General features: G+C 49.4%; 1 protein-coding gene and 1 long non-coding RNA gene across 10 annotated transcripts in view; one reads left to right on the top strand and one right to left on the bottom strand.

Moving 5' to 3' along the window:
• The first annotated feature begins 190 nt into the window (after positions 1-190).
• Positions 191-26,155, top strand: LOC116658177. 9 transcript variants are annotated; one of them, XR_004313381.1, is made up of 11 exons: positions 191-421; positions 1,074-1,179; positions 3,588-3,723; positions 6,785-6,834; positions 10,664-10,938; positions 11,336-11,562; positions 18,236-18,368; positions 19,889-19,967; positions 20,821-20,941; positions 21,224-21,366; positions 23,068-24,071. It is a non-coding gene; the product is annotated as an uncharacterized LOC116658177 (long non-coding RNA). The 9 variants fall into 9 exon arrangements; XR_004313379.1 differs by lacking the exons at positions 191-421; positions 1,074-1,179 and having other exon boundaries at positions 3,511-3,723; XR_004313382.1 differs by lacking the exons at positions 191-421; positions 1,074-1,179; positions 3,588-3,723; ... (1 more) ...; positions 10,664-10,938; positions 11,336-11,562 and adding an exon at positions 16,600-17,193 and having other exon boundaries at positions 17,463-18,368.
• Positions 16,203-26,168, bottom strand: part of LY86 (lymphocyte antigen 86) — a 47,182-nt gene continuing 37,216 nt past the window's right edge. The window contains exons 4-5 of the mRNA XM_006181095.3: positions 20,672-20,724; positions 16,203-16,605 (exon numbers count right to left, since the gene is read on the bottom strand). Of these exons, the coding sequence (XP_006181157.2) occupies positions 16,522-16,605; positions 20,672-20,724 (137 nt within the window). The 3' untranslated portion in view covers positions 16,203-16,521. The remainder of the gene's footprint in view (positions 16,606-20,671; positions 20,725-26,168) is intronic.

The raw sequence follows: 26,168 nt of genomic DNA, 5'->3' as shown, positions 1-26,168 counted from the left end.
GAGTCTAAGACCCAGGGCGGAACGTACTGTTAACAGGGGACCAAATAACGAGTAGTTATCAGGGACCTTGACCAAGAGGGCGGCAGTTTGAGGGCAGGAAATCCACTTCTGGGGCTGGTTGGTTCCGACACAGCTCAAGTCCACCGGTATTGATCAGAACTTACTAAGTGCCAAACCCCCTTCTAGAAACTGGAGGAAACCCGGTGCCCGCCTGCAAGGTGCTCCCAGTTGAGTGCGGGAGACAGCGATACACAGGTGATCATGGCTCAGGGCGGTTCGTGCTGTGACAGGACGTGCTGGAGCTCACTTCAGGGAAAGCAGCTCCATCTCGTGGGTAAGGAGCGGATCCCCAGAGAGAGAGCACATCTCGACGGAGACCTGTGGGAGACCAGCCAGGCAAGGAGGGAGACGCACACTCCAGGTGAGGGGGCAGCGTGTGCAAAGCTGGGAGGGTGGGAACACTCTGCTCCAGGAGGTGCGAGCTGTCCGGTGCTGCTTCACAGCACGGTGGGGATGCTGGAAGGTGGGGATGCTGGAAGCTGGAGCAAGGAGGAGAGGCCGGGTTACAGAGGCGGTTGCATCCCAGATGGAGGGGTTTGAGGGCACAAGGCAGGGGGATTTAAGAACTTTATGCAGAGGAGTGATGTAACTAGACTGTGCTTTAGAAAGATCTCTCTGACTACACGGGTGGGGCGGTGGTGGTTCTGGTAACCGGGTAAGATTAAACACTGCTCCACTGAATCTCTCCACTGAAATCAGCCGTAAAACCTGGACAGAATGCTCGGAGCACTGATGTGAGGACTCTGAAAAGTAAATAGTAGCAGGTGGATTGGGGGAGAAGAGCAGGTCTGAGGGGCCACTAAACCAGGGAGGAGGTACATCTTCCCCTCTGCTATTTCCTGGGCTCAGCGCGGCCAGAAACAGGGAGGCAGCATCAGCAGAGAAAAGCTCTGTAACCCAGGAGACGCTCTCAGGTTCAGGCTCAAGGAGTGGGGAAGGGACTGCCTTATGCTAAGAGTGGGTGGAGAAATCCTCATTTTTTCCCCCCTTTTCTCCATTTTCTTGCATCTCAGCCCCTAAGCAATCCTGAGGCAGCAGCAGGGACAGTGGCAAAACTGGGGAGCCCAAAACTCTAAGGGAGAGCACGTCTCAAGTTGGAGGAGCTGTGGCCCCAAGAAGGTGGGTTGAACCCTTGTTGCTTTTCTTTAAAACCTCTTCCATCCTTTGGTCCCAGACACGGACTCAGTTGCAGCAAGTGTATGGCAGAGTGAGGCACATGAAGCCCCAGCTTTCTGGCTGGAGACTGGAAAGAGGAGCTCCAGGGGGTCAGAAATTCTTAGGGAGATCCCAGAGAGGAAGGAGCTCAGGAAGGTGACAAAGTTGTTTATGAACGTCTGGGATCGCCCCTGAGCTGTCTCACATGGATCTGACCCTAAACAGAATGGCACACAGCTTGAGACGTGACCCATGGGGTAGACCAGAGCTCAGCCCCAGACTGTCCACTGGGTGGCACACACGTAAGACACGGCTGGATAGCACTTGCAAAAGCTGGAAATAGTGGCGCCATTTAAAGCACACCAGGAGAAGGCTGTTCAGAACTTGCAGCCTGAACTCCACAGCGTCTGCGAAACAAAGCAGTCTGGCGGCCTATGCAAAAACGGCCACATTCCCCACAGGCTTGAAGTTAGGCCCAGAGCCCTGTAATATCCAACACAGCCGGGAAAGAATCCAAAACTACTCAGAATGCAAAGAACAGGAAAATCCCAGCTTGCCAAAGCCAAGAGGTCTCAGATGTTGGAAATATCTGACAGAGATTTAAAGCAGCAATTACAACAATGTTCCAAGAAGTAAGGGCAAACCCTTTAGAAATGAGCGAAAAGTTAGAAATTCTCAGCAAACAAATAGAAGATACTAACTGAAAAAGAGAACCAAATGGGAATTTTAGAAGTGAAAAATGCAGTAGCCAACATTCAAAAAACTAAATGGGCTCCATGCAGATGATAGAGGAAAGAGTTGATGACTTTGAAGACACATCAATAAAAATGATCCAGAGGGAGGGTGTAGCTCACATGGCAGAGCACGTGCTTAGCATGCACAAGGTCCTGGGTTCAATCCCCAGTACCTCCTCCAAGAATAAATAAATAAATAAACTGAATTACCTCCCCAAACAAAAAAGAAAAAGAAATGAAATGATCCAATATGAATAATAGAATGTTCAGCTTCTGACATTCAAAATAGACTTTAACAGTCTGACAATAGGCTTTGGAAAAGCAAAATATCTTCTAATATTTTTTTGCTCCTATTTCACATCTCAAGAACCAAGACTGAGGGGCTTAGATCTTGGAGGTCATTCCATAGTGTACAGAGGGTGCCTGTTTCAGCTCACTGTTCTGGGTGGAAGAAAGAGGGAAAATTCAACCCTTAACATCCTTGGAGACGATAAGATGAAAAGCAGTGAAAAAAGAGGCAAAAGAAATACCTGGTTAAAAGTGGTTTTTTTGTTGTTGCAACTTTCTATTTTTATGCTGAAGGGGACTGAGAGTGCTGGGGTGTCAGAGGTGTGTTGGAGCTGGCTTGGACGCTCCTGAAAGCCGACTGTTAAAATTTCAGGAAAATTTTCAAACTGATCGTTACACAGTTGGCAGCTTGAAATTGGACATGGTGTGAGTATTTGCGCCATGATAATTGGCAAACCCTTCAAGTCCCTGGAAAGCCTGTCGTCCAGCTACCAGCACCACAGGTGACAGACGGATCAAGCAGAACAGGGGACTGGCAGAGGGCGGGGCATCCTGTTCCTCCTCACCTGGCGGAGCCCTGGAGGAAGACACCGTGCAGGGACTCAGGCCAGCACGGGCCGGTCTAGCACGGGGGACGGCACGATCGGGCTGAGAGCGAGTCTAGTTAGCACTCTCAACTCTACCGAGTTTTCCACATGGCGTAAATGTGGAGCTGAAAACCCGTGAGTTGGCCAAGGGGTAAGAGCCTGGCCAGGGAACGCAGACTCTGTGATCCAGGACCCACTGGGGAAGAATGGGCCACAAGTTCAGGAGGACAGGTGGCATCAGCAAACGGGCAGATCCAATAGCAAGATCAGGCCAGCGCTACCTTAGGTGGGGCTGGGTTGGTCAAAACAAGTACTGGACTGAGGAGGATTCCTGGATCCCAGCCCTCTTCATTCTGCCGCCATGGGGTCACAGGATGCCTCCTCCCCCACACACTAGACGGGCATGGAAGTAAGGCGACTGAGATAAAATTCTCTCCAGGACAAACACCAAAGGGACTGCTTAAATCGCTGCATCTAACTAAGGTTGAAAACCAGTCTGTACGTTCATTGCCTTTCTCTGCTGTCCAGCAGGCGGGAGCGCAGGGGGGAAGCCAGCTCCAGCGGAGACCAAAGCTAGAGACCACGTTTTCTCTTCCTCTCTGACTGGCAGTGCAGGGTTGTAACCCAGCCACATCTGTAAAACAAGCAGAGGGCTTCACTTGTGTTTTTATTCAAATGTGTAATTCAGGAAGTTTTCTTTTTTTATTTTCTTGAAGCTCAGTCATTCTTCGCAAACTGAAGTTTGACTGCACTTTACTTTCAGGTGGAGAAGAGGCTGGAGTTCATGGCAGTGGAGGGATTTGACGACAGCGTGACTGAATCTTGGGTGCCCCCTCCATGAGGTGAGAGGCCAGAAGCTGAAGGGGGTTCCGTGCAGCGGCGGCGGGACACCAGCACAGGTGGGTACCCCGGGGTCCTCTGCTCACACTTCGGGCTCTCCTGCTGCGACTGCCCGTCACACCAGGAGTGCCCTGGACATGCGTGCTGTGCCCGCCTCGTTCGCACCGGGCCCCCCTCTGTGGCGGGGCCTCCTCGCCTCCTGGGGGAGGGGCGGTGAACACCCCCTGAAGACGCACCGCTGACCGGGCGACGCTGTGTCGCCCAGGGGAGGGGGAGGCAGGCGCCGCGCTGGCCCGGAGCACGCGGGCTGAGGGGCGCGGCCTTCACGGGGGCGTGAGGAGCTCGGACAGCAGCCCCCGTCGGGGGCCGACGCCCTGGCCGACTTACACGCCTGGTGTCCGTACTTTGTAAAAGTGGGATCCTGCCAGGAGTAGCTCTCCGTAAACTGCCGACCAGACACCAGTTTCAGTCGTGGTAAATGGGTTGTTTATTTAACCTCCTGGAACTCAGTAAACAGATCTTTCAAGTGGAGATAACATTCCATTACCGGGTAGTGGTGGCTCTCACACGACCTGATTTATGAGAAGGCGTCTAGCACGGTGCCCTTAAAAGCAAGCCCATAATAAGCACCTTTCTGAGGTTTTTGAACAAATTCGTTTGCTAGTCTTGCATCAGAGCCCCCTGCTTCCTTCTTTTCTTTCCTTTAGAAAAAGAGAAAGGGAGAGGGAGGGGTGTGCGGGCAGCCGTGCTACTTCTCTGTGTTACAGACTCTGCGCTCCTCTGATAAGAGAGAATTTTCTGTCCCATCGAGAGTCTGAATTCACTCCCAGACTCAGATAAAAGGACTGCTACCCTTACAAAGAACAAAGCATTTTGAGAAAAATTTAAACAATGCCTTGGAACATGTTTTTATTATAGCATCAACGTCAGCCAAAATCTTGGGATCAGAGAAACCTGAGTAGATCCAGACAATCGTGAGCATTTTGTAAAAAATGTGACGTTCTTGGGAAGGGCCTGTTGAATATTAAACATTAATGGTTCCACTTTGTTTTCCTTGCCCACTAAAAAAAAAAAAATAGACTCAAAAAAATAAACAAATAAAATAAAATGAAAAAAATAGACTCAGAATGAACCCCTTTTAATTTTTTTAAGTTAGAAAAAATTTTGGTAAACTCTACATAACATGAAATACACCGTTCTAACCATTTTTAAGTTCTCAGCGCCATTAAGTACATTGACTTTGCGGTGTACCCATCACCACTGTCCATGTCCAGAACTTTTTCACCAAACTGACCTTTGTGTTTTTTAAGATACAAGTTGCATCAGCAAATTTAGAGCCCACATTTTCTTCTTGACTGTATTTAGAATCGGTCCAGTGTTCTATATAACCTCAGGTGCTTGTCGGAACGCAAGCAGTTAAAAATGACTTGAAGGGACAAAGGGCGGGAAGACGAGGTGTTTATTACCTGCCTGTGAAGCCTGATGTGTCACGGATCCCACACAATGATCTGTGAAGCAGGAACTGTTCTCTCGTTTTGCTGGTGAGGAAGCTGAGACCTAGAAGAATTAAGCAGTTTGTGCAAAGCCACACAGCAAAGGGATGGAGCTGAGACCTAGCTCCAACCTGATTTTCAGCAGCACGTGCTCCCATGCTTAGGGCAGCTCCAGCACGAAGGGAAGGAAGAGGAGGAGTCTGGGTGAGACACAAAATTTAGGACTGTTGATTTGCTAGTTCCTGAAAGGTCCATCCAGAAGATTGTGGGCTTGGCTTTGCTGGAGATTTTAAAGGGCTCAGCAGTCATCTCCTCTCTTACCCTGGGCATCCTTTGATTGAAAGGACCTCTAAAGAATTTCTATGATCTGTGGTTGCATTAACGTAGCCTGGTTGTTGCCCGTCTTTGTGAAATGGTGGCAGTAAGGTTGGAGACAAGGAAGGGACAGAGGCAGAGACTTCTGCGGTGATGGGCTTCTCGGCGGAGGGGAGGCGGTCTGGGCTGGCCACTGCTCCTGGACATTCCTGTTTTGCTCAGGTTCTCATATCTGAGTTGAAGGAGGGAAGTGTTGAGAAGGAAGCAGATGCTTCTTCATGAGGGTGGGTGGACTTTGCAAGACAAGAGATAAACCGGAGATGATGCCCCGTTCCTGAGTTCTGCTGTGTCCCTGGGGCTGCTCCTTAAGAAGATGTAGTTAGAGTGATAACATGACATGACATTAGCTGGTTTTTGGCAATCTCTGTGCTAACCACAGAGATGGTAACCGCTTTACTTGCATTATTATCTCCAAAAGACAGGAAAACTTAGGTTCTGTTATTGTCCCTCTATTACAGACGAGGGGATGGAAGTCACGTGATCCAGAGGTGGCACTGGAAGGATGACTAAGGTCCAACTGTCTGCATCCCACGTCCAAGTCCATCTTCGCCGTGACACTGACTGTCTAGCACTGAAGTCACATACACTCAGGGAAACTTGGCTTCACTAATTACTACCCTGTGCTTTCTTACTGAGTCTTAGTTTTGTAAAATTATGAACAATGGGAATTGTACTATCCACTTCATGGGATTGCTATGAAGATCAAGCAAAATTACCCTCCTGAACATGCTGGCGAGGTGGTAGGTTAAGTGTTATGAGTTGAATTGAATCCCCCTAAAAGATGTGTTGAAGTCCTAACCCTCAGGACCTTGGAATGTGACCTTATTTGGAAATAAGGCTTTTACAGAGGTGATCAAATTAAATGAGGTCATTAGAATGGACCCAAATCCTATTGGGTCCTATATGACTGATGTCCTCATAAAAGGGGGAATTTGGACACAGAGACCGACATGCAGAGAGGGAAGGCGACATGAAGAGACACAGGAAGGAGGTCATGTGAAGACAGAGGATTGGGGTGATGCGTCTCCAAGCAGAGGAACACTTGGGGTCCCCAGAATCTAGGAAGGGCACCGAGTGATTCTTCCCAGCACCTCTAGAGGGAGCAGGGACCTGCTGACTCCTTGATTGTGGACTTCTGGCCTCCAGAAGTGTAGGACAATACATTTCTGTTGTTCGGAGCCACTCAGTTTGTGGTCTTTGCTACAGCAGCCAACCAGAGCAGAGCACCACTGACATTATCTTTCTTTCCTAGACCATTCATGCAACAAATATTTTAAGCCAAGTCCTGGAATTTGCTTAGAGGTGAGTAAGACCTTGTTTCTCGCTCAGGTTGCTTATGTCCTCGTGGCAGAGACAAAAAGTAAATGAGGAGGAGGGGATGGCTCAGTGGTAGAATGCATGCTTAGCATGCATGAGGTCCTGGGTTCAACCCCTAGTACCTCTTAAAAAAAATCAAATAAAAAATTTCAGAAGACACTAACAAACACATCTACAAAACAGAAACAGACTCGCAGACATAGTAAACAATCTTATGGTTACTGGGGGAAAGGAGGTGGGAAGGGATAAATTTGGGAGTTTGAGATTTGCAAATATTAACTACTATATAAAAAATAGGTAAAAACAGATTTCTTTGGTATAGCGCAGGGAACTACATTCAATATCTTGTAATAGCCTCCAATGAAAAATAATATAAAAATGTACATATGTATATATATGTATGACTGGGGCATTATGCTGTGCACCAGAAATTGGCACATTGTAACTGACTTCAATTAAAAAGTAAATGAGTAATTATGGTAGGATGCGGCCAGTGTCACATCACAGTGAAGCCAAGGGGAAGATGCGGGGGAGCCCCAAGGTGGACCTTTAACCCAGCCTGGACACCAGAGACAGACAGCGTCTCAGAGGGAATGATGTTCCAAAAATGACGTAGTGGCATTTCGGATCATGGAGCAAGGTTGTAAATGACTGTTTTATAACAGAATAAGCTGAGTTCCAAGTCGATATGAAAAATGTCAAGGAGCGAGCAAGGTTAGAGAGACGTTAGTCAACGTGTTTGTTTCACTTAGCAGTTTTGCCTCCAGAATAAGTCTTAGCTAGGTGCCCCCTTACTAAGTTTGGTTGGTTGGTAGAGGTGAGTGGGGACTGGGTAGGGTGGGGTGAAGGTGAGATCAGGGACCACCAATCAAGGGGCAGAGACTGATGCCTTCTTGAGGCAGCATATTCTTGTTATTTAGCCTTCTTTCTGGAACATACACCTTGCGGCGGGAGAGGATTCCAAAGCTTGGCTTGAGTCACTGGGTAAGGTTGTGTAGGTTGCTGACTGCACAAGAGGAGACTGGAGACTGAAATCCAGCATGTGCTCACTTACTAAGTCATGTGTCTGCCCAGAGGATCGGTACCCCTTTTCTTTGCACAAAGGTGTCATCTTCTTGCCAAGAGATAAGTAATGAATCTGGTTCCCCTGGGAAGGGGCACTCAAAGGTGCCATCTATCCCAGTGGGACTCCCAGGCCTGGCGTTGGTCTGGCTACAGGACAAGGCATTTGTTTTTTGAAATAAAGCCTGTTCTATACATTGGAAGGCTTGTCCTTATCATAGTTAGAGTGGATCCAATGGAAACTCTAATTGTATTCTCATTAGCTTAATTACTACCTCCCAGTTAACTTGCTAGTCTGAAACTTTGTTATATGGCTTTTGGCTCATGACCCTGAGGTTGAACTGGTATCTGGTTTTTGTGGAGCCTGGAGAGGAAGGGACCGAAAAAAGCTCCAAGCGGTTAGCGAATAACTATTAGTTATAAATACTGCCTGTAGCTAGGACCATGTTTCCTATATATTTCACTCTTATCACCTACATAGAGGTCTAATACTTCTTAAGTTACTGAGAGTTTGGTGTTTCTTCTCCAGTCAACACCCACCCCCACCCAGCCCCGGCATATTTGCTTTGGGAGTGAGGTGAACTGTAGGGGGTGAGGGGGTGCTCAGTCCAGAACAAAGACAGACATGAGATGAGAGTCTAATGCTTATCCCAAGGAGGAGGGTGAGGAAGGGACTCTTCACAGCAGGAGCAGCACATCCTGCCTGTCGTCCAGCAGACGGAAAACAATCAAATGAGGACAGTGCGGAGGTTACAGGAGGTCCAAGAGGACTCCCCCGTGTCCCTGGAGAAACAGAAGGAGGTGGGGAGGGAGCGCTTGGTGAGGAAATGAGATTCCTATCCCGGAGTGGCTCTGGGGGAGGGGAATCCTGCCCACCAGCAAAGCTGGAACGTCTTAGGTGTCAATCCCCAGGTTCCTATAAAGACGCTCTGACGACAACCACTGCATCAAAGGTCACGGACGGATCCCTCCACTTGCATATTAGGGAATCTCTGCGGACTCTCCGAACATTCCGTGTTATTTCTGGATCCTCTGTCAGCAGAAGGGCAGTGCTTTCCTATCTCATTCTCGGGCACCTCCCCCGGGCCGTTTTCCAAGCTCTCAGGCTGCAGGAAGGCGCGGCATGGGGGCAGCAGGGCGCCCGGGCCCAGGCCTGGCTCTCCCCTCCCCGCTTTGTGCCGGGTCCCCCGGGTTCGTGCAGCAAGCCCTGCTCTGCTGTGTCACACCCTGTATCCCACTGCCAGGGGGGCCCCCACAGAGCACCCTGGGGGCCCGGAACCCCTGGTGAGTCAGCTCCTCGCGCAGACTGGCTGCCGCCTCTCTGTCCCGGAGGCGCGGCGGCGCATGCGCGGGGCTGGGTGGGGCCCCGGGACGCCAGGCCCTCCTCCCACCCCGCCCCCGCCCCCGCCCCCAGAGCTCGCCCCCAGGGCGGGGCCGACGTCACCGCTCCGCCCCGAAACAGCCGGAGGAGTTGACACGGTGTCCTTTGCTACGAGGAGGGTTGGTTTCCTTCTACAGTTGTGCTGGTTTTTAATTCCCAGTTTTTAGGGCTGTATGTCTCCAGCCTCTGGGAATGCGCCCCTGAGCGGGAGAGCAGGTGAGCCCCAGCATCCAGAGGTGCCCTCAGGGGCTTGTTCCCGAGCCCCGGGTTCTGGAAGCCTGAATGTGGCTGTGAAATAGTGCAGTCAAAACACGTACAATGTTGAACAAAATATTGAAACCCAATGAAAACAACTGAACAAAAACCAAACAACTGCAGACAGACAGCCCTCAGGCTGTGAAAGTGAAGGGAAAAAACCCCTCGACTCAGACAAACGAATGGTCTGATACCCTGGGAGGCAACAATGGGCAAATCCAATATGATGATGAAGGATTGTGACCAGGGAACGAGGCAGGAGTGAAAAGCACCTTTGTTCTTCTAAATGACTCCAGATATGACATTTGTCACCCAGATTGGCAGAGAGAGTCATTACTACTTGCTGCGGACGTGGGCAGGTGAATAATACAGGGATTTTTCTCCTTTTTTACTTTTTAAAAAAAAATTGAGTATATTGACATACTACATTGTGCAAATTTAAGGTGTGCAAGGTGTTAATTTGATACATTGGCACGTGCTAATCCGATTGCTGTGGGAGTGATGTTTAGTGCTTCTGTCACATTACATAATTAACCTTTCTTTTCAGTGGTTGGGATAATTAATTTTCAGTAGAGCAGTTTTGTGTTAAGCTGTCTTTCCATTCCTTTCATTTCATTGCCAAAAATGAAGTGAGAGAAAGAAGAATGGAGATCAGTGTGAGGTCTGAATGTTTGTTTGTGTCTCCAAAGTTTGGGGCTCTGGTAGGGGCATGGACTTGGGTGAGATCTGGGCCCACAGCTGACCTCAGTACACACCTACTGACATTGCTGTATATAAAACAGGTGAACAGGAAGGACCTGCTGTACAGCAGGGGGAACTATGATCAGTTTCTTATAATGAGCTATAATGGAAAAGAATCTGAATATATATATATATATATATATATATATATATATATATATAAAACTGAATTGCTTTGCTGTACACCTGGAACTAGCATTGTAAATCAACTACGCTTCAATAAAAAATAAGAATTTAAAACAAAATAAAAGAAAAGGGAAAACAAAAACACCTGCTAAATTGTTGAGCTCCTGGAGTCACAACTTAGTATTAACAAAAAAGCCTGTGCTTGGGCAAAAGCCTTTGTCATTTTATACTTTATTTTGTCTGAAACAGTTCTAATGGCAGAAATGCAGCTTGTCCTGGTCCTTGGGAATGAACCACCAGGGCTGACAGCTGAGCAACCAAAGCTGAGACGGCGCCAGCCGTGGGCGCCGGGACTGCTAAAGTCCCACCCATCCTGACAGCTCACGTGCTCCGTCCACCATGAAGCCAACCCGTGTGTCATCCCCACCAAACCCACGTTTGTTCATCCTCCTCTTCTGTGACTTACCACAGGCTCCCCATCCTAGGAGACCTTCAGTACTTTCCTTCCTCCCTTTTCCTGAACTGTAAGTGGATTTCGGACAGGAATTGTTTATTATTCATTTTTATATTCTCTGTTCTATATTTTATGTTCTGTTTAATACAGTGGCCAGCAAGTAGTCAGTGCTGAATAAAGATTTACCGGAGGAAGGAAGGAAAGAAGAGAGAGAGGGAGGGAGGGAGGAGACTCAACATGATAAAGCCTGGTCCACTCATCTGCGTGAGTTTGACTGCAGATGATCAAAGTCTTTTTTTTTTTTTTTGGTTGAAAAGCAGAGTGGCATTCCTCCAGATCATGGAACTCAAATCAGGATACTCCTTGTGAGCATCCACGGTCTTTTTTGGGTGGTGGTGGTGGTGGAGGGGGAGTGTTCTCATCAGTGAATTAATCTGACACTTTTTTACTCTACCTTGTGTTTTTAGCCTGTTTGCTGCTTGGCTTGACACCGTCTGCAAGCCCTCACCACACGGTGCTCCTCACTCTGTAGTCTCCAGCCAGCCAGCCAAGGCAGCGTCAGATGGCGAGAGGCTGGGGTGGAGTCAGGCAGCTTCGAATCCTCGCTGCTGAACCCGTGAGCCTGGGGAAGTGGGGGCTGACTTCCTTACCTGGGAACCGTGGGCTGGTACTGAGATGAAGTACTGAGGTGCAGGTGAGAAACCTAGCCTAGAAAATGCTGAAATAATTGTGAGCTTTTAAACAACTGCTATTACTATTTTTCTTGTTCTGCCTTCCCAGTTGTCTTTCTATATCACATATTTTTAATCGTTTTAGTCCACCTTTCTGTGGAAACCTTGCTGTGTCCCTTTGATCACATCAGTAACATCCTCTGGCCCCCTCTCAAATTTTCTTCCACCATTTCTGATTAGAAGAAGAGGAAGAGAAACCAGAATAAATAATAGATGGAACAGGCTTGCGTGGCAAGGATGTTTTCTTTCCTTCCATCCTTGGTTGGGTTTCGGAGAATCCATGAAAATATTAGTTGGAGGAAGAAATTATTCTTTTAAGCTGAAATAACATCGATGCACACGTTCTTTTCCTCGGGAGTGAGGAGACTAAGATCCTGGAGGAAAGAATCTGGTTTTGTCACGCAAAGGAAAGCCGGGTTAGAGGAGAAAAGAAAATCAGGCTGGTGCATTCGAAGGCAGCTGAAGGCTTCAGTTCCAATGGAACAACTGAAGTTATTTACAAACTAGATGGCAAAGAGCGCTTTCCCAGCTCCTCGGGGCCCCTGCTTGCCAGATGGAGGGCCCAGGAAACTAGACGGGGAATTTGTCTGAGAAGGGCGACTGAGAAAGTGCAGCTGATTCAAACTGAACTGCTGGGATAACAAGCTTTTTCTCCCCAGCGAGTCCAGGTTAAAATCAGGATGTGGCCTCTTCTCTCACTAGCTATTTTGGGTGATTTTTTTTTTTTTTTCTGAAGGCAGATGTAACTGTTAAATTTGCAGATGTTACATTTAGTTCTTCACATCTTGAATGTGAATCTTTTTTTTTTTAAACAGGAAACAAGTTTAATTAAAAATTACACACATTTTCTTTCCTAGGTATTTTTGGCCTTGGTATAATGTTTCTATTTCAGGGGAAACTTGTACCTGAATGTGTCCCTTAAATTCTCTTCAGAGTTCATGGGCTGAGCCCGCAGCTCAGGCAACACGCCCCCATCCCAGGTCTAATAAAACCAGTTGCACTTAGAAGAAATTGAGGTGCCGAGGGGCCGCGTCAGGACTCAGAAGGGAAGCCGGGCTTGCAGGTGAAGGGCGCCCCAGTGCGGTGGGCGGACGTGACAGGGAAGTGAGGGAGCAGGGCTTCAGCTCCAGGGCGCACGCCCGCCTGTTACGGACTGAACGTGCCCCCCACCTCCTCCCGGTTCATATGCTGAAATCCTAACCTCCAGGGTGATGGTGTTGGGGTGGGTCTTTGGGATGTGAGTATGTGATTAGTGCCCTTCTAAAAGGGACCCCAGAGAGCTTCCTCACGCCTCCCTCCATGTGAGGACACAGGGAAAGACAGCTGTCTCTGAGCCGGGACGTGGGCCTTCACCAGACCCTGAATTTGCCAGTGACTTGGTCTTAGACTTTCCAGCCTCCAGAAGTGAATGAGAAAAATGCGAGAAATAAATGTCTGTTGCTTATAAGCCACCCGGCTTACGGCGTTCTTATTACAGCATTCCGGGAAGACGCAGGCACCTCCCTACGTAATCACAGCTCACACTCGCTGAGTTACGTGCCGGCGCTGTCCTGAGCATTCTCCGTGCGTCTGACTCTCATGGTATTTCTGTAAGGCAGGTGTTAATATCGTTGACACTTACGGATGAGGACACAGAGGCTTAGAGAATCCAAGTCACTGGCCCAGTTAACAGCTGGGGGAGTTAGAACTGAAAAGCTGGCCCGTCTAATTCTAATCATGCCTTCCACCCCTAGCATCTTCCCCCTTTTCCTCCCTTTGCCCTTCCCAACGCCCATTTCCTTCAGGGAGTGGTGTGGTTTCAGTGGGACCAATGCCAGTCCAGCTCTGGGGGTGGGTCATGTGACACAGGGCGGCCAATCAGCACAGGGCCAGGGTGACTGGCCAGGAGTTGGTCATGTGACCCAAGTCATCGCACTTGCAGGTACTGCCGGGCTCTGGAAGAAAGGTCTCTCTCCCTTTGTACTTGGGACAAGTGGGAGACTCTTTGCTGTTACAGAGGCCGTCTGAGGGCAAAGCCGATATTCAGGGAGGCCAGAGGTGAGGGAACGGCTAAGAAATAGAGGCACCGAGGGCAGTGGGAACCTTTGCAGCAAACCACGGCTGCTTCCTGAACCACGTGGGGCTCCGCTGTCAGGGCTGAGCTGTATGTGTGATCAGACCGAGCTGGGTACAGCCACACCACACTCCCGGGGGGCGATCACACCAGCCAGTGGGTCTGCAGGGTCTGCCTGGACCCTAGCCGGGCAAAGCTTTCCTTGGGCACTGGCATTCCCTTAAAAAAAAAGATATATACATACATACGCGCGCGCGCGTGTGTGTGTGTGTGTGTGTGTGTGTATGTATATGGAGAGAGAGAGAGAGAGAGAGGTTCCTTTAAAATACAAGGAAGAGCCTGTGGACCCCAGATGACTGAAGCTGGCTTACTCCATGAGGGTTCTTTGGTTGAGGGCACAGCATAATCTTTAATCAAACTGATATAAATTTTTTTTTTTTTGTATTTTGAAGCAGTAGCAAACCATTTATGAGAAGACGAGATGTGATTAAATTCTCCACCCCCAGCCCTGGCCCTGCCCCAGGCGCCCACAGACAGACAGACAGCCTGAGGGGCCTGAGGGGGCGTGCTTTGGGTTGCCCACCTGCCCCTTAGCACCTCCTGCTTCCTGGGATGACAATTCCAAGCTGCATCTTAGTCACATACGACGTTCTGCTGGAGTGTTAAACAGCAGCAACGCTTCTGGCACTTCTCCTGCCAGGACTGTTTGCATTTTTTAATAGGAGGCTCATAAACAGTGAAAAACGTTCTCAACTTGCAGGATTGGAACTCAAGTGAAATTTAAGGCCCATGACTGGACACTAAGGACAGGCATGTTTTGGGGGCAGAAACACTTTTTTTTCCTGAAATCACACCTTTAGTGTAACTGCTGTGTGCTCCTGTGTACTCAGTGAAGGAGAGAGCCAGCTCGTGCATGTGTGGAAACTCCTGCTTAACCAAACCTGTGGCATCTAAACTCTGGCAAATACACACACACACACACACACACACACAAATACACACAAATATACACATACACAAACACATAAACACACACACAAATACACACACATACACAAACACATACACAAACACAAATACACACACAAATATACACAAACACAAATACACATACACACAAACACAAATACACAAATGCACACAAATACACAAACACACACAAATAGACACACAAATACAAATATACACACAAATACACACACAAATACACAAATACACACAAATATACAAATATACACACACACAAATACACATAAATACACACACATGTATGCACGCTGTCAATGAACTTTAAGAAAAGAGCGAAGAATAGGAGAAGGGACAGCTGCCTAGCAGAAAAATAAAAAGTGAGCTGGTCCCCTCCTTCCTGTCCCTGTCTTGGGAAGGCTGTGACAGCTGTCCTGAGCTCCCAGAGCCTGCCCAGGGCCCTTGCTGGACATGGGGATGTTACTGAAAGAGGGCGTGTCTCTCTGGAGGGAGTGGTGCCCATCAGCCACTGAGTTTGCTGTCTGGGTGTGTAACGCTGTGACCCGTGTGTGCTCAGAGGTTTGCCCCTGAGCCTGGCGCGGCCACAGCACGTCTTCTCTCCGAGCGTTTTGGGCGTAGCCGCGGTCACTGCTCTAATTTTGTCTCTCCACAACCCAGAAAACTTCAGATGCTGGTCTTAAGGTTTCGATTCACCAGGCATTTACGGCCTGCTATTCCGGGTAGTTCAACCATGTACAGACAGTGATTAATAGCAATGGCCGTTTTTAAACTCTGCATTTTCCTCCTCTTTTAACCTCTAACATGGTGGGGTTTTAATGGTGGTAAAAGACGTGTTGATGAGAAAGCCCTCCCAGTCTCGCGACTCTAGCCCTTTGGCCAAAGCAAGAGGGCCAGCCTTGGGGCCCAGGGATGCTGGAAAGAGAGGGACAGCAGGGAGGGGAGAGGGGAGGGACGGTGGGGCCCACCATGAGGTTCTGCGCATCCAGGGACATGAGAAGACGGGGTTCCCCAAAATGCTCTGGAACAGACAAGCAATCTGACCATCTACAGAGGACATTGAAGGAGGTGTCTCTGTGTGTACGTGGATGTGGCCCCTGGTGGCTATGTGGCTGTTTGGTATCTCAGGATACCAAGCTTCATGAAGGCAGGGAGTGTGTCTGTTTTCCTCCCCAGAGTATCCTAAGTGCCGCTCACAGGGCCCAGTGCAGGAGTGACCGGCAGTGGCTCACCGAGTGAATGAACGAATGCAGTCGTGAGAGCCCCAGTGCGCTGGTGCCGGGACGGCCACGCTTTGGGGGAATGAAGTTAAAACTCAGTTTGTTCAGGTGAGATCGTGACGTCACTGTGGGGCTTCATCAGCTTCTGGCCCACACGTCCAGGGCAGGGCTTCCCTGGGAGAAGGAGCAGCTGAGTCCCCGGTGCCGTCACCGCAGCCGGGCCATCATGGTCCTGAATCTGTCAGCGTCACTTCCTCTGTGGCAGCGGCCAGCACTGGATGCGGAGGAAATTAACGTTATAGCTCTCAGGGTTGTACTAAGACTTCGAACAGAACACAAGGCACAATTGTGGGCTGGTTTCTTTATTCTGGGTGACTGAAGAAGGGCCCCCCAGGAGCTGAAAAGCAGAGAGCGGTTGTCAGGCGAGCACTTGGGGAAGGAGGACGGACCCTGAGACCCTGGCGACCCCCAGGAGTTCCTAAGGAGCAGGTCCTTGGGGGCATCACTGCATCTGTGGAGTCTGGGGACCTCTGGTCCTGGGCCTGAGATCGGTGCCTGCACCTTCCAGGAGCCTTCCTCTGCTGTCAACTGGTCCTTCCTCATGGCAGGTTCAGCGGGAGGGGCTGTGGTTCTCCGGAGACAGAGCTGGTGGCGCCTGGAGATGCTCAGGAGCAGGTGACGGTGGCGTTGGCGCAGGCCACGGTGGAGTGGTCTCTGTTGTAGAGCTCCAGCAGGACCTGGTACTCTCCCTGGAGGGGTGCGGGGAAAGCGGGAGGTGTGTGACCCACAGAGGCATCGACGTCCCGCAGGTGGTGTGCAGCTCTGCCCTGCACAGGCTCTGTGCTAACCTCGGGGGATGATCCGCACCCCTGGGGGCTCCCAGGCTCGCTGGGAGGGACAGCCCAGATGAACATCTCACATTTCAGATGGAAGTCCCACAGGGAAGGGGCGGGTGGGGATGCTGGGTGGCCCAGGGGGTGGTGGGGGGCTGGTGCTGGTTTGCAGTTTTAACTAGGGTGGCGAAGGCAGGTCCCCTGAGAAGGTGACCTTTGAGCAAACCTGAAGGGGATGCGGGAGCATTCCACACTGTCCAGGGGTTGGCGGCCCTGCATTGCAGGGACAGTGAGGAGGCTCATGGGTCTATGGGGAGAGGACCCACGGGGAGAGGGGATGAGGTCAGGGAGGTCCTCGCTCGCCGTGGTGGGGTTGCTGCTTCCTCGCTACGGAGTGGCCTCTTCTGTCCACAGGGGCCCTCTGGCTCTTTGCTGGGAAGAGACTGCAGGGGAGAGGCAGGAAGGAGTAGGACCAGGGACGAGGCGGTGGCAGTAACAAGGCAGGTGGGAGATGGCAAAGGTTTGGAGAGGGCGGTGGGGATAGGGAGAGGGGTGGGAATCTGGATAGATTTTGAAAGAAGAGCCGATGTGATTTACTGGGGAAACCCATGAGGGTGGGAAAGAGACGGGTTAAGGATGACTCCAAATGTTCTGGCCTGAGTAGCAAGAAGGCTAAAATGTCATTTTCTGAGATGGAGAAGTCAGCTGAGGGAGCCAGATTCAACTGCATGAAACCAAAGCGCGCTCCTAGGAAAAGAATCCCTGCCTTTTAGGTTTTCCCTTTCTGGCCATGACAGTCCGTAGAGGACTCCCTTGGTCCAGCTGGCAGCCAGGCTGCATGTGGATCTGCAGGAGGAACCCAGGGCCGAGCCACGTCTGTGTTGTTCATCGCTGAAGCCCTGTCCAGCCCCACCGGCCACGCGGGGGTGTCGTGTCTGCAGACTCTCTGGAGAAACACTCTGGGTGGTGGAGGTAGCGGTAAGCAGGGCAGAGGACGCTCAAGAAACTCCTGGAGCATCTTTGACGAGCCTGTCACCCGGGGAAGGAAAGGGGTTCAATCTGCATAAGCCGGAGGGAAGGGCTAAATCAGACCACTGGGTAGATGTTGCATGAGAAGTGGTTTTGGTTAGAAGAGAACTTTCCAGCAATTAGCAGAGGTCCAGGAGCAAGCGGGTTCCCCAACACTGAAGACGTCTTGGGTGTGAGGGTTGATGAGAGTGACCTAAGGCACCCCTCACCCCGAAGATTCTGTGACGGTCTAGGTTCCCGTGAGTCTGCTCAAGTATCAAGCAGCTGTGATTTCAGAGGCAGTGTTAGGACTTCAACCCACAGTGTAAAAGTTAGAGAATTAATTCTGAGTAAAGACCAGCTCCCGTTTGCATCTGACGGTGTTTCATCATCACCATCCGCATTATCACCATCGTTTACTTTTTAAAAGAAAATTGAAGTATGGTCAGTTTACAGTGTGTCAATTTCTGGTGTACGGCGTAATGTTTCAGCCATACATGTGCATATATATTCGTTTTCATATTCTTTTTCCTTATAGATTGCCTGTGTCTGTGATTACTTTTAACCACTTCCCTGTGTGTTGAAGTGCACACCACGCAAAATTATTGAAAAGCAACTGAAGTTTTCGTCATTGCTTTATCAGGAAGGGGTTCTGGATCACGAATTAGAAGGTATATGTACTCTGGTTTAAGGGGCAAGAGGATTCAGGCAATGGTGCCCGTCTGCAGGCAGGAGGAGGGACAAGCTAGAAGGACAAGGGGGACAGGGGAGGGACAATGGGCAGAAGCAGCGGCCTTTCTGCAGCTGAGGAGAGCCCTGGCTTTGCGACTTAGGAGTTGTGCCCTCTGCACTGAGGCTGAGTTCGGGCTGTACCTGCAAGTTGTCCGTGCGCTTTGGGCGCCCAAAGGGCCTCTGGGTTCGAAGTCAGAATGCAGCCGTCACAGGTGGATGCCTGCTGCAGGCAGGACTTCAACCAAGGGGCCGGCTGTGTTGTTGAAAGAAAATAATACCAAGGCCCTGCAGACTGACTGCTGCGCGGGAAAGTCTGTGGCCGCGCGGGGATGGAATTAGCACAGAGCTCATCTCGGGGGATTTGGTGGGAGGAGTAGGGAGCGATCCCGGGTAGGTCTTTTAAAACCAGAAGTCTTTGCACCATTTCTGTCCCATATTAGGAAGCAAAGTCTCCGAGCCTGGCAGGCTGGCTGTCGGCCCGGAGCCTCTGGGCTGACTGAGCTGGTCTTGGGCCAGCGTGGGAGCCCAAGTTAGGCTTAAGGCCTCCAGCTGTCTCTGCTGCATATGTGACAGGTCACATGTGTCCCCTCCAGTTCTTTCCCTTGTCAGGCCTGCCTGGGGCAGGGCAGGGCTGGCCGGATTTCTGCCTCCCGGGCGCCGGCCTCAGAAGAGGAAGAGATAGGAGGGCCAGGCAGAGAGCGTCTGCAGATGTTTAAACAAGCAGGCCCGGGGCCAGGCGAGCTGGCCACTGTCTCGGCCTCACATTGGGCCGCATCCCAGGGAGCCCTGCTGGTGGTCTTCGGAGGCAGGCGGTGGACCCACCCAAGCATCCTGGGTGGTTGCAGTACAGCTCTTGACATCTCTGCTACTTTTCTTTCAAAGGGATCCTGAGACTCTAAGTTCTTTCCCCTCTGTTTCCGAGCAGTTGCTAAGGATAACTGGTTTTAAAAATAAAGTCAATAGTGCAAGACAAAAATCAGTTATTTGCAAATTTTAAGTCGCTCTCCAGCCCGGGGGGGTGGGGGTGGGGGTGTCCAAAGGAAAAAGGGGAAAGAAAAAGCATTCAAATGGCAAAGATTTGAAGAAAAATCTTACTGGGAGACATTCAGCCTCACATCCTAGACGGGAAGAGGGTTTGCAAAACTGTCATATTCTCCTGAAGAGTCTGTGGAGGAGGACTCAGAGAAGGAAGGGAAGGCTGGACACCTCCCAGCTGTCAGAGCAACACCAGCGCAAAGTCCAAGACCGCCTGAAGGCTTGATGGCTTTAAACAGGAGACCCCAGAGGCTGGGACAGAAAGGAAGCATACAGAGGGATGAAACAAAGTTCGGCAGATTCTTTATGAAGGAAATACTTTTCTAGACTCACACACAGGTTTTGAAAGATTGGAAGAATGGAGCTGAAAACCAAATAGTTAAAATTGTCACATTTTGGTGACCCTTCTGCTGCTGTTCCATAGGGTGGCCTCGGGAGCAGCGTGCGGAAAATGGACAGCTTATGTCGGACCTGCTGGAATTCAGCCGTTTCTTAAAGTCACAGTATGTTGAGTAAAAAGGAATTAGTGGAGAAGTGTACCTTATCTGTGGGCCTCCCTGGTCCATGTGCAAGTCGTGGGCATTTCATTTAGTTGGTGACCACTGTGCAAGGACAGTAACTGAGGGACCTTTAGGCTTTCCCGGCTGTGTTTTTCTTATTTTTCTCTGAACCATATTAGATGGGTCATATTTGTACAAACATGTAGTTGCTGTTTATCAGAAATTCAAATTTAACAGGGTGTCCTGAATTTCATCTGGCAACCCCAGTCAGATTGGAGCTCAAGACAGAAAGTTTCACAATACTAGAGGAAAGCCAGCTTCCCACTGGCTGCCTCCCTCGCCCTGCCCCCAACAGCTCTAGCCACCCGGCTGTCCCCTAGACATCCCGCAGGACAGGCCACTGGCATCCTCCTCAGTGGGAGGTGTCTTCCCAGAGGATGCTCCAGGACAAAAGTGTTAAACACCGAAATGCCAAAACCCACGTGTCAAGCATTAGTGCCCAAGATGAGGGGGCAGCTTCGCTGAGAAAGGGTCTCCTTAGTGCTGGCCGACACAAAAGCTCTGAGATGTCAGCTTAATTCCCACCTCCTCCTCTTCCTCCTCTGTTCTCCTCTCTCTCCCGCCCCCATCCTCTTCTGCATCTCCTCCTTCAAGAAACTGCTCAATACAATAATCAAGAAACAAAAAACAGAAAAGCAAAATCTTACCACGGGAATTTCGAATCCAGGATTATTGACAGGGCCGGCATAATAAATCTGCTCTGGAAAAGAGACAAAACACACATAATGTCACTCAATCATTTAAGACAAAAGTGATTCACTCTATTATCTGTGCCCACTGTGCCCCGGGGAGCCAGTGATGGACGAGAAGGTGTCAGTCCTCACGTCGCAGGTGTTCTAATGAGGAGACTGACGGTATGGAAACCATGCAGCGAGAATGCATCTCGGTCCTAAAAAATGCTGGAAGGAGACACGCAGGTAATGGGAGTTAGGCAGGTGGAGTGATGGCCAAGAGGCCAGGCTGGCGCTGGGCTGGGCGAGGCTAAATCCTAAGACCGCTTCCAGTGGCTGCCTGCCCTTGGACAGTTACTATCTCTTTGTGCTCACTTTCCTTTGTTTTTTCATTGGTGGCGGTCGGAGGGGTGGGGTGGGGTGGGGAATAGCTTTATTTATTTCTTTAATGGAGGTACTGGAGACTGAACCAGGACCTCATGCATGCTAGCATGCGCTCTACCACTGAGCTAAACCCTTCCTCCACAGGTTCCTCATTTTTAAGATGGGTATAATAATGACAATAACAGAGCTGTGAAGAATAAAGAAAGTTCATCAACATAAAGCACTAATAACAATGTCTGGAAGGCACTGGAGCAACTGTGTTGAATGCAGCTGAGAGTCTGTGTAAGGTAAGGACAGAAATGTGTCGTAGAGGCTCCCACTGCCCAGAGTCTAACGCAGAGCACGGGTGCAATGTATGGTTATTGAATGAGGTTATCGAATGAGCAGAGGTCCAGAGCCGGGATACGGGCCTGCCAACCAACTTCCTTTTGCTCCTGCTACTGTAATCCACTTCCCGCTGGAAGGATCCACGCCTGGGGTATGCTGACGCAGGAGCCTGGACGAGGGAAGGAGCCATTCGGAGCAGCCAATCTGGTGATGAGGGCGGAGGGACGGAGGAGGAGGATGCCGGAGAACAGATGCTCATTGGTTTATGGATGGCGCTGGGTACTGGGCTCTCTTACTGGTACAGCGACTTCCTGCCTCACACAGCACCTGACACTTAACAGATGCTCAGTTAATATTTGGAGACAGACCAAACTCTCCCCAGTTAAAGGGGCGGGGCCAGGGGCTCTGTGACTGGTGCCCAAGCAGCCGCTCACGTGGAACAATACCAGGGGCACAAGGATAATCTCCTTTAAAAAGGCCTCCCTGGAGCCAGCCGAGACCTGAACTTCTACCAGGAGACCTGCTCTCAGTGTAGCCTTTGGCGTCTGTTAAATGCCCATATCCTTAACGTAGCTACCCTTCCTTCCGGTGGTCGCTCCCTAGTACCTTGCGGGGATAACACAAACACATGGTGGGTGCCAGATGGAAGTTCATTGCTTTCAATATACTGATCCATTCATTGTTAAAAAGAAACATATGTTTGGTTGTGGGTATAAGCAAGAGGTTCACTGAAACTGTTGCTCTGTGTGATGTGGTATCAGAAGCAGAAGTCTTATAGTCCTGGGTGTATACTTAGGGGTCTCCCAGGGCAGCTGGGGAAGACACAGCATCCGGCTAGAGAGCTGACTGTGTGAGGAGTAAGCGGAGCGTGTGGGCGGTGTGCCTAAAAGAGCAGCGGTGCGGGGGTGCTGCCTGTGGTCCTGGTCGGCCTACAACCCAGGGCCGACCGTTTGTTACAGTCCGTATGAATGGACCCCCTGGGGTTGTGGGACACGGAGGCCCAGCTACCAGCACGTGGTTTCTTTTAAGGAAATTGTCAGAGCAGAGAGAGAGCTAGATATGAGCAGAGAAAGGGGGGCCCAGGCCAAATGGCAGAAGGCCATACATCATGTGAACAACAGGGATCCTTGGGCAGACAGAAAAGCAGGAACCTCGGGGCTGATAAGAAATCACACATTTTGGGGTGACAGGTGTCCTGGAGGCAGACAAAGAAACGTGGGGAAAGGCAGAAATCTCTAGTGTCCGAGTGTAAATTTGCTCATTATGGCCTCATTATAATAAAATTAGCCTTGCAGATTTGAAGTACCCATCATGCACCGAGGCCGTAACACTTCCGATCCAGACTCAATAAGGACAAAAATCCCTCCTCCCCACTGGAAGGTGGAGCTGGGATGGAAATCTGGGAATAAGACCCCAGTCCCTTCCCTCCCCAGTGAATATTCCAACCATTCATTTTTACGTCCTATGTAACCAGCTTGCCAAAGAAACTCAGCGCGGCCGCTCGCCTGAGCCTGTCGCTCCCGCCTTGAGAGTGTCCTATCCATCCTTTAATAAGTCCTCACTTTACTTTCTTAACCTCCGTGTCTTGTCTCTGAATTCTTTCTGCAGTGAGACAAGGACCTAACCACCAACAACAAAATAATCTGTTCTCTCTTCCCTAGTGGATGCTCTGACCCACGCTAGGACAGTCTGAGCAGAAGCACAAAGAGACCCAAGACCCAGATATTCTTCGTTTCAGCTGTCCAGTCTAGACCTGTCCACTCTCTGCCTTGCAGCCTTCTCACAAGTTCTGTGACTCCGAGGTAGACTTTCAAGAAAATCCCGTTGCTTTTGTTGGCTGGAGTAGGTTTCTGCCGCCTGCAGCTCAAGGACTGAGGTTGCCATGGGTATGGACCAGTTAGAGTCACTCCAGCTGGCTCTCAGGGCACGGGGCGCGTCTAGCTTGGAAGCAGAGTGAGTGTGCCCGTCCACAGGTCTGGCTGGATTCCCTCGGACGCATCTTATGCCCACTTCATGCTTCTACTTGCTGTCCTAAGGGGCGTAGTGCAAACGGCTTGACCTGGAGGCAGACCGATGGGTTCAGGACCCAGCTCTCCTACTAAGTGTTGGTGGACGATTTGCTTAACCGTCCTGTGATTCAGCTTCTGCATCTGCCAGACAGAAATAGGAACGCCTCCCCTCCAGGGCATGAAGGGGACTAGAGAGGTTGCAGGTAAGCCCGCGGAGAAGAATGGGGTCCCCAGTTGCTTGTTGTACAGTTATTCAGCAGACGTGAAGGACAGTGATGTGATGAAGGCTCACGTGGGATACTGGGAACCACACCGAGGCTGGGTTTGGAGACCTTTTTCCTGAGCCAGTGTGCACAACAGCCAAGTTCTGCTGGTGTCTTGGTTTTTTTTTTTTTTAGCTTCTGTTTTAAAAAGTGGATGAGTGCTGCTCATTCTTCAAAAAGAATACCAGTCAGATGATCCCCAACATTTTGTTACGTTCTTTTAACGTCCTGAGCTTTGCTCACTTGTGCTTCACCGTTAAGGTCCTTTACTGGGGCGAGAAACTGGCATGAACTCCTTCACTTTACAGTTTCAACTGGAGCTTTTCTGGGGGCCCATGAAGTCCCTGAGAATTTCCGCAAGTAACTCATGAAACTGTCTTTTTTTTTTTTTAACCTGATGAAACAACACCTAAAATTAAATTCTCCCTCCTTCCTTTTTCAGATCATCTCCGATTCTGAGATTCCTTTAATTAACATCCTCACACTCCAGTACTATAAAAAGAGCCCCAGTGTATCTGTACCCGCTTCCTCCTTTCCTTCGCTTGGAATCTTGATAAGTTTTTCATGTGCAGTAGATTAAAAAAAATTCACCTTCCTGCTTCTGAACACATGAAGTCTTTTCTGCCAATTGTCTTTATTTTTTGGACCCAGATCTTTGTGTGCTTTGTACCTAGTGTCTTCTGAGAGAAAAAATGGATTTTTAAATTGTGGTAATAAAAGATCCCTAAGGGTTTAGGTTTAGACCAGCATGAGGCCGGGCGCTGTGTCCTGCCCTCCAGCGTCTTGTGCTCAGTCACCAGCTCACATGCTGGTCCGGAAGGAAGTGCTCGCTGAGTGTGTGGATTCCATTATGCGGAATTGCACCACTTCCTAGACCTTGCTAGTATCTTACAGGAATCCCCTCCATTCTTTCAAATTTATTACAAAAATGTCATCAGTATTTAAGTATCAGGAGGGTCTTTGACAGTATAAGAAGACTGAGTTATGATTGATCATAAATAGGCCGATTAGTGTGTTCAGAACAAAGGTGGTTTTTTTGGAGGGGTGGGTATTAGGTTTGTTTGCTTATTTGTTTGTTTATTTATTTATAATGGAGGTACTGGGGGTTGAACCTAAGACCTCATGCATGCTAGGCAGACTCTCTACCACTAAGCTGTACCTCCCCACCCAGAACAAAGATTTTTTAAATCATCATTTATTCATTTACTCACATTGGAGCCCTGGAGGCTGGGGCGCAGTGTTGAACTAGGACACAGCCCGCATCCTGTCCTCCAGTGAGTAGGAGGGAGTGAGGGTCTGGGATACCCCTGTACAGGGGCTGCTGTGGGCAGTGGTCCCAGGAGAAAGAGATAAGGGAGAGAGCATTTCAGGCCGACTGAGAGCCTCATCTCTGCCTTTGGGTGTTTCCTTAAAGGCACCAAATTGGCCACTAGTGGAGGCTCAGGCACTGCCCCTCACCTCTCAGGCTTTGACCGGCTCTGACTGGCTCTGACCAGCTCTGCTTTCTCTAAACTCTCCGGTCCCGTGGGGCCCCACCGGGCTAGAGAGTGAAATTTCCAATATAAATTCATACAACTGAACTCAGGACAGAGAGTTAAAAATATTTAAAGCAATATAGAAACTACCAGGTCAGCGATGTGGATGTGCAGGAGAGCATTCTGTAAAGATGGGAATGTTCTGTGTCTGCATCATTAAACATGGCAGCTGCAGTCCACATGTGGCCACTCAGAGCTTGAAAGGCGGTGAGTGTGGCTGAATGTTTAATTTAATTTAAATGTAAATGATTTAAGCTGACACTGGTGACCAGTGGCTACCATACTGGATGGTGCACTTTTTGGTCCGCACTGTCTAATAGAAATATAATGCGAACCACATTTCTAATTTGTGTTTTCTAGGGGCACAGTTGAAAAAAAGGAAAAAGAAACAAGTGAAATTAATTAAAAAATCCATGTATATTAATCCAAATATTAAAAATATAATTTCAATGTAGAACCAATATAAAAAGTATTAATGAGATATTTTAAATTTTTTTCATGCTATTTTTTATACAAAGTCTTCAAAACTTGGTGCCTGCTCTATACTTAGAGCACATCTCTCTTTGGACTGCTCACGTTTCTGCTGTTCAATAACCACATGTGACTAGTGGCTGCTACACCGGACAGGGCCAATTATTAAGTTGTGGATGAGAAATTGCAGCCCAGAAGGTGAAATAATTTCCTTCAACTTTATTCTTCCTACAAGAGCTTTTTGTCTTAGCTGCCCAAGTCTCCTCTGTGAAATATATAACTTCTGGCAATGAGAGAGGAAGGAGGATTTAAGTTTTTTTTCCCCCCTACCAACCTATTTCTGGATTTCTGTAGATAAACACTTAATACGACTCTCAAAATACAAGTTGTGAATTGGTGGGCTGATTGGGTTCCCAGAGATGGAAATGAAGAAGATGGTGATAGGAGGAAAGAAAGAAGAAATTGAGCTGATCTTCAGAAACCT

Source organism: Camelus ferus, chromosome 20, assembly GCF_009834535.1.
Source record: "Camelus ferus isolate YT-003-E chromosome 20, BCGSAC_Cfer_1.0, whole genome shotgun sequence".
NCBI classification, from domain to species: Eukaryota; Metazoa; Chordata; class Mammalia; order Artiodactyla; family Camelidae; genus Camelus; species Camelus ferus.
This window is presented reverse-complemented; position numbering and strand designations above follow the sequence as displayed.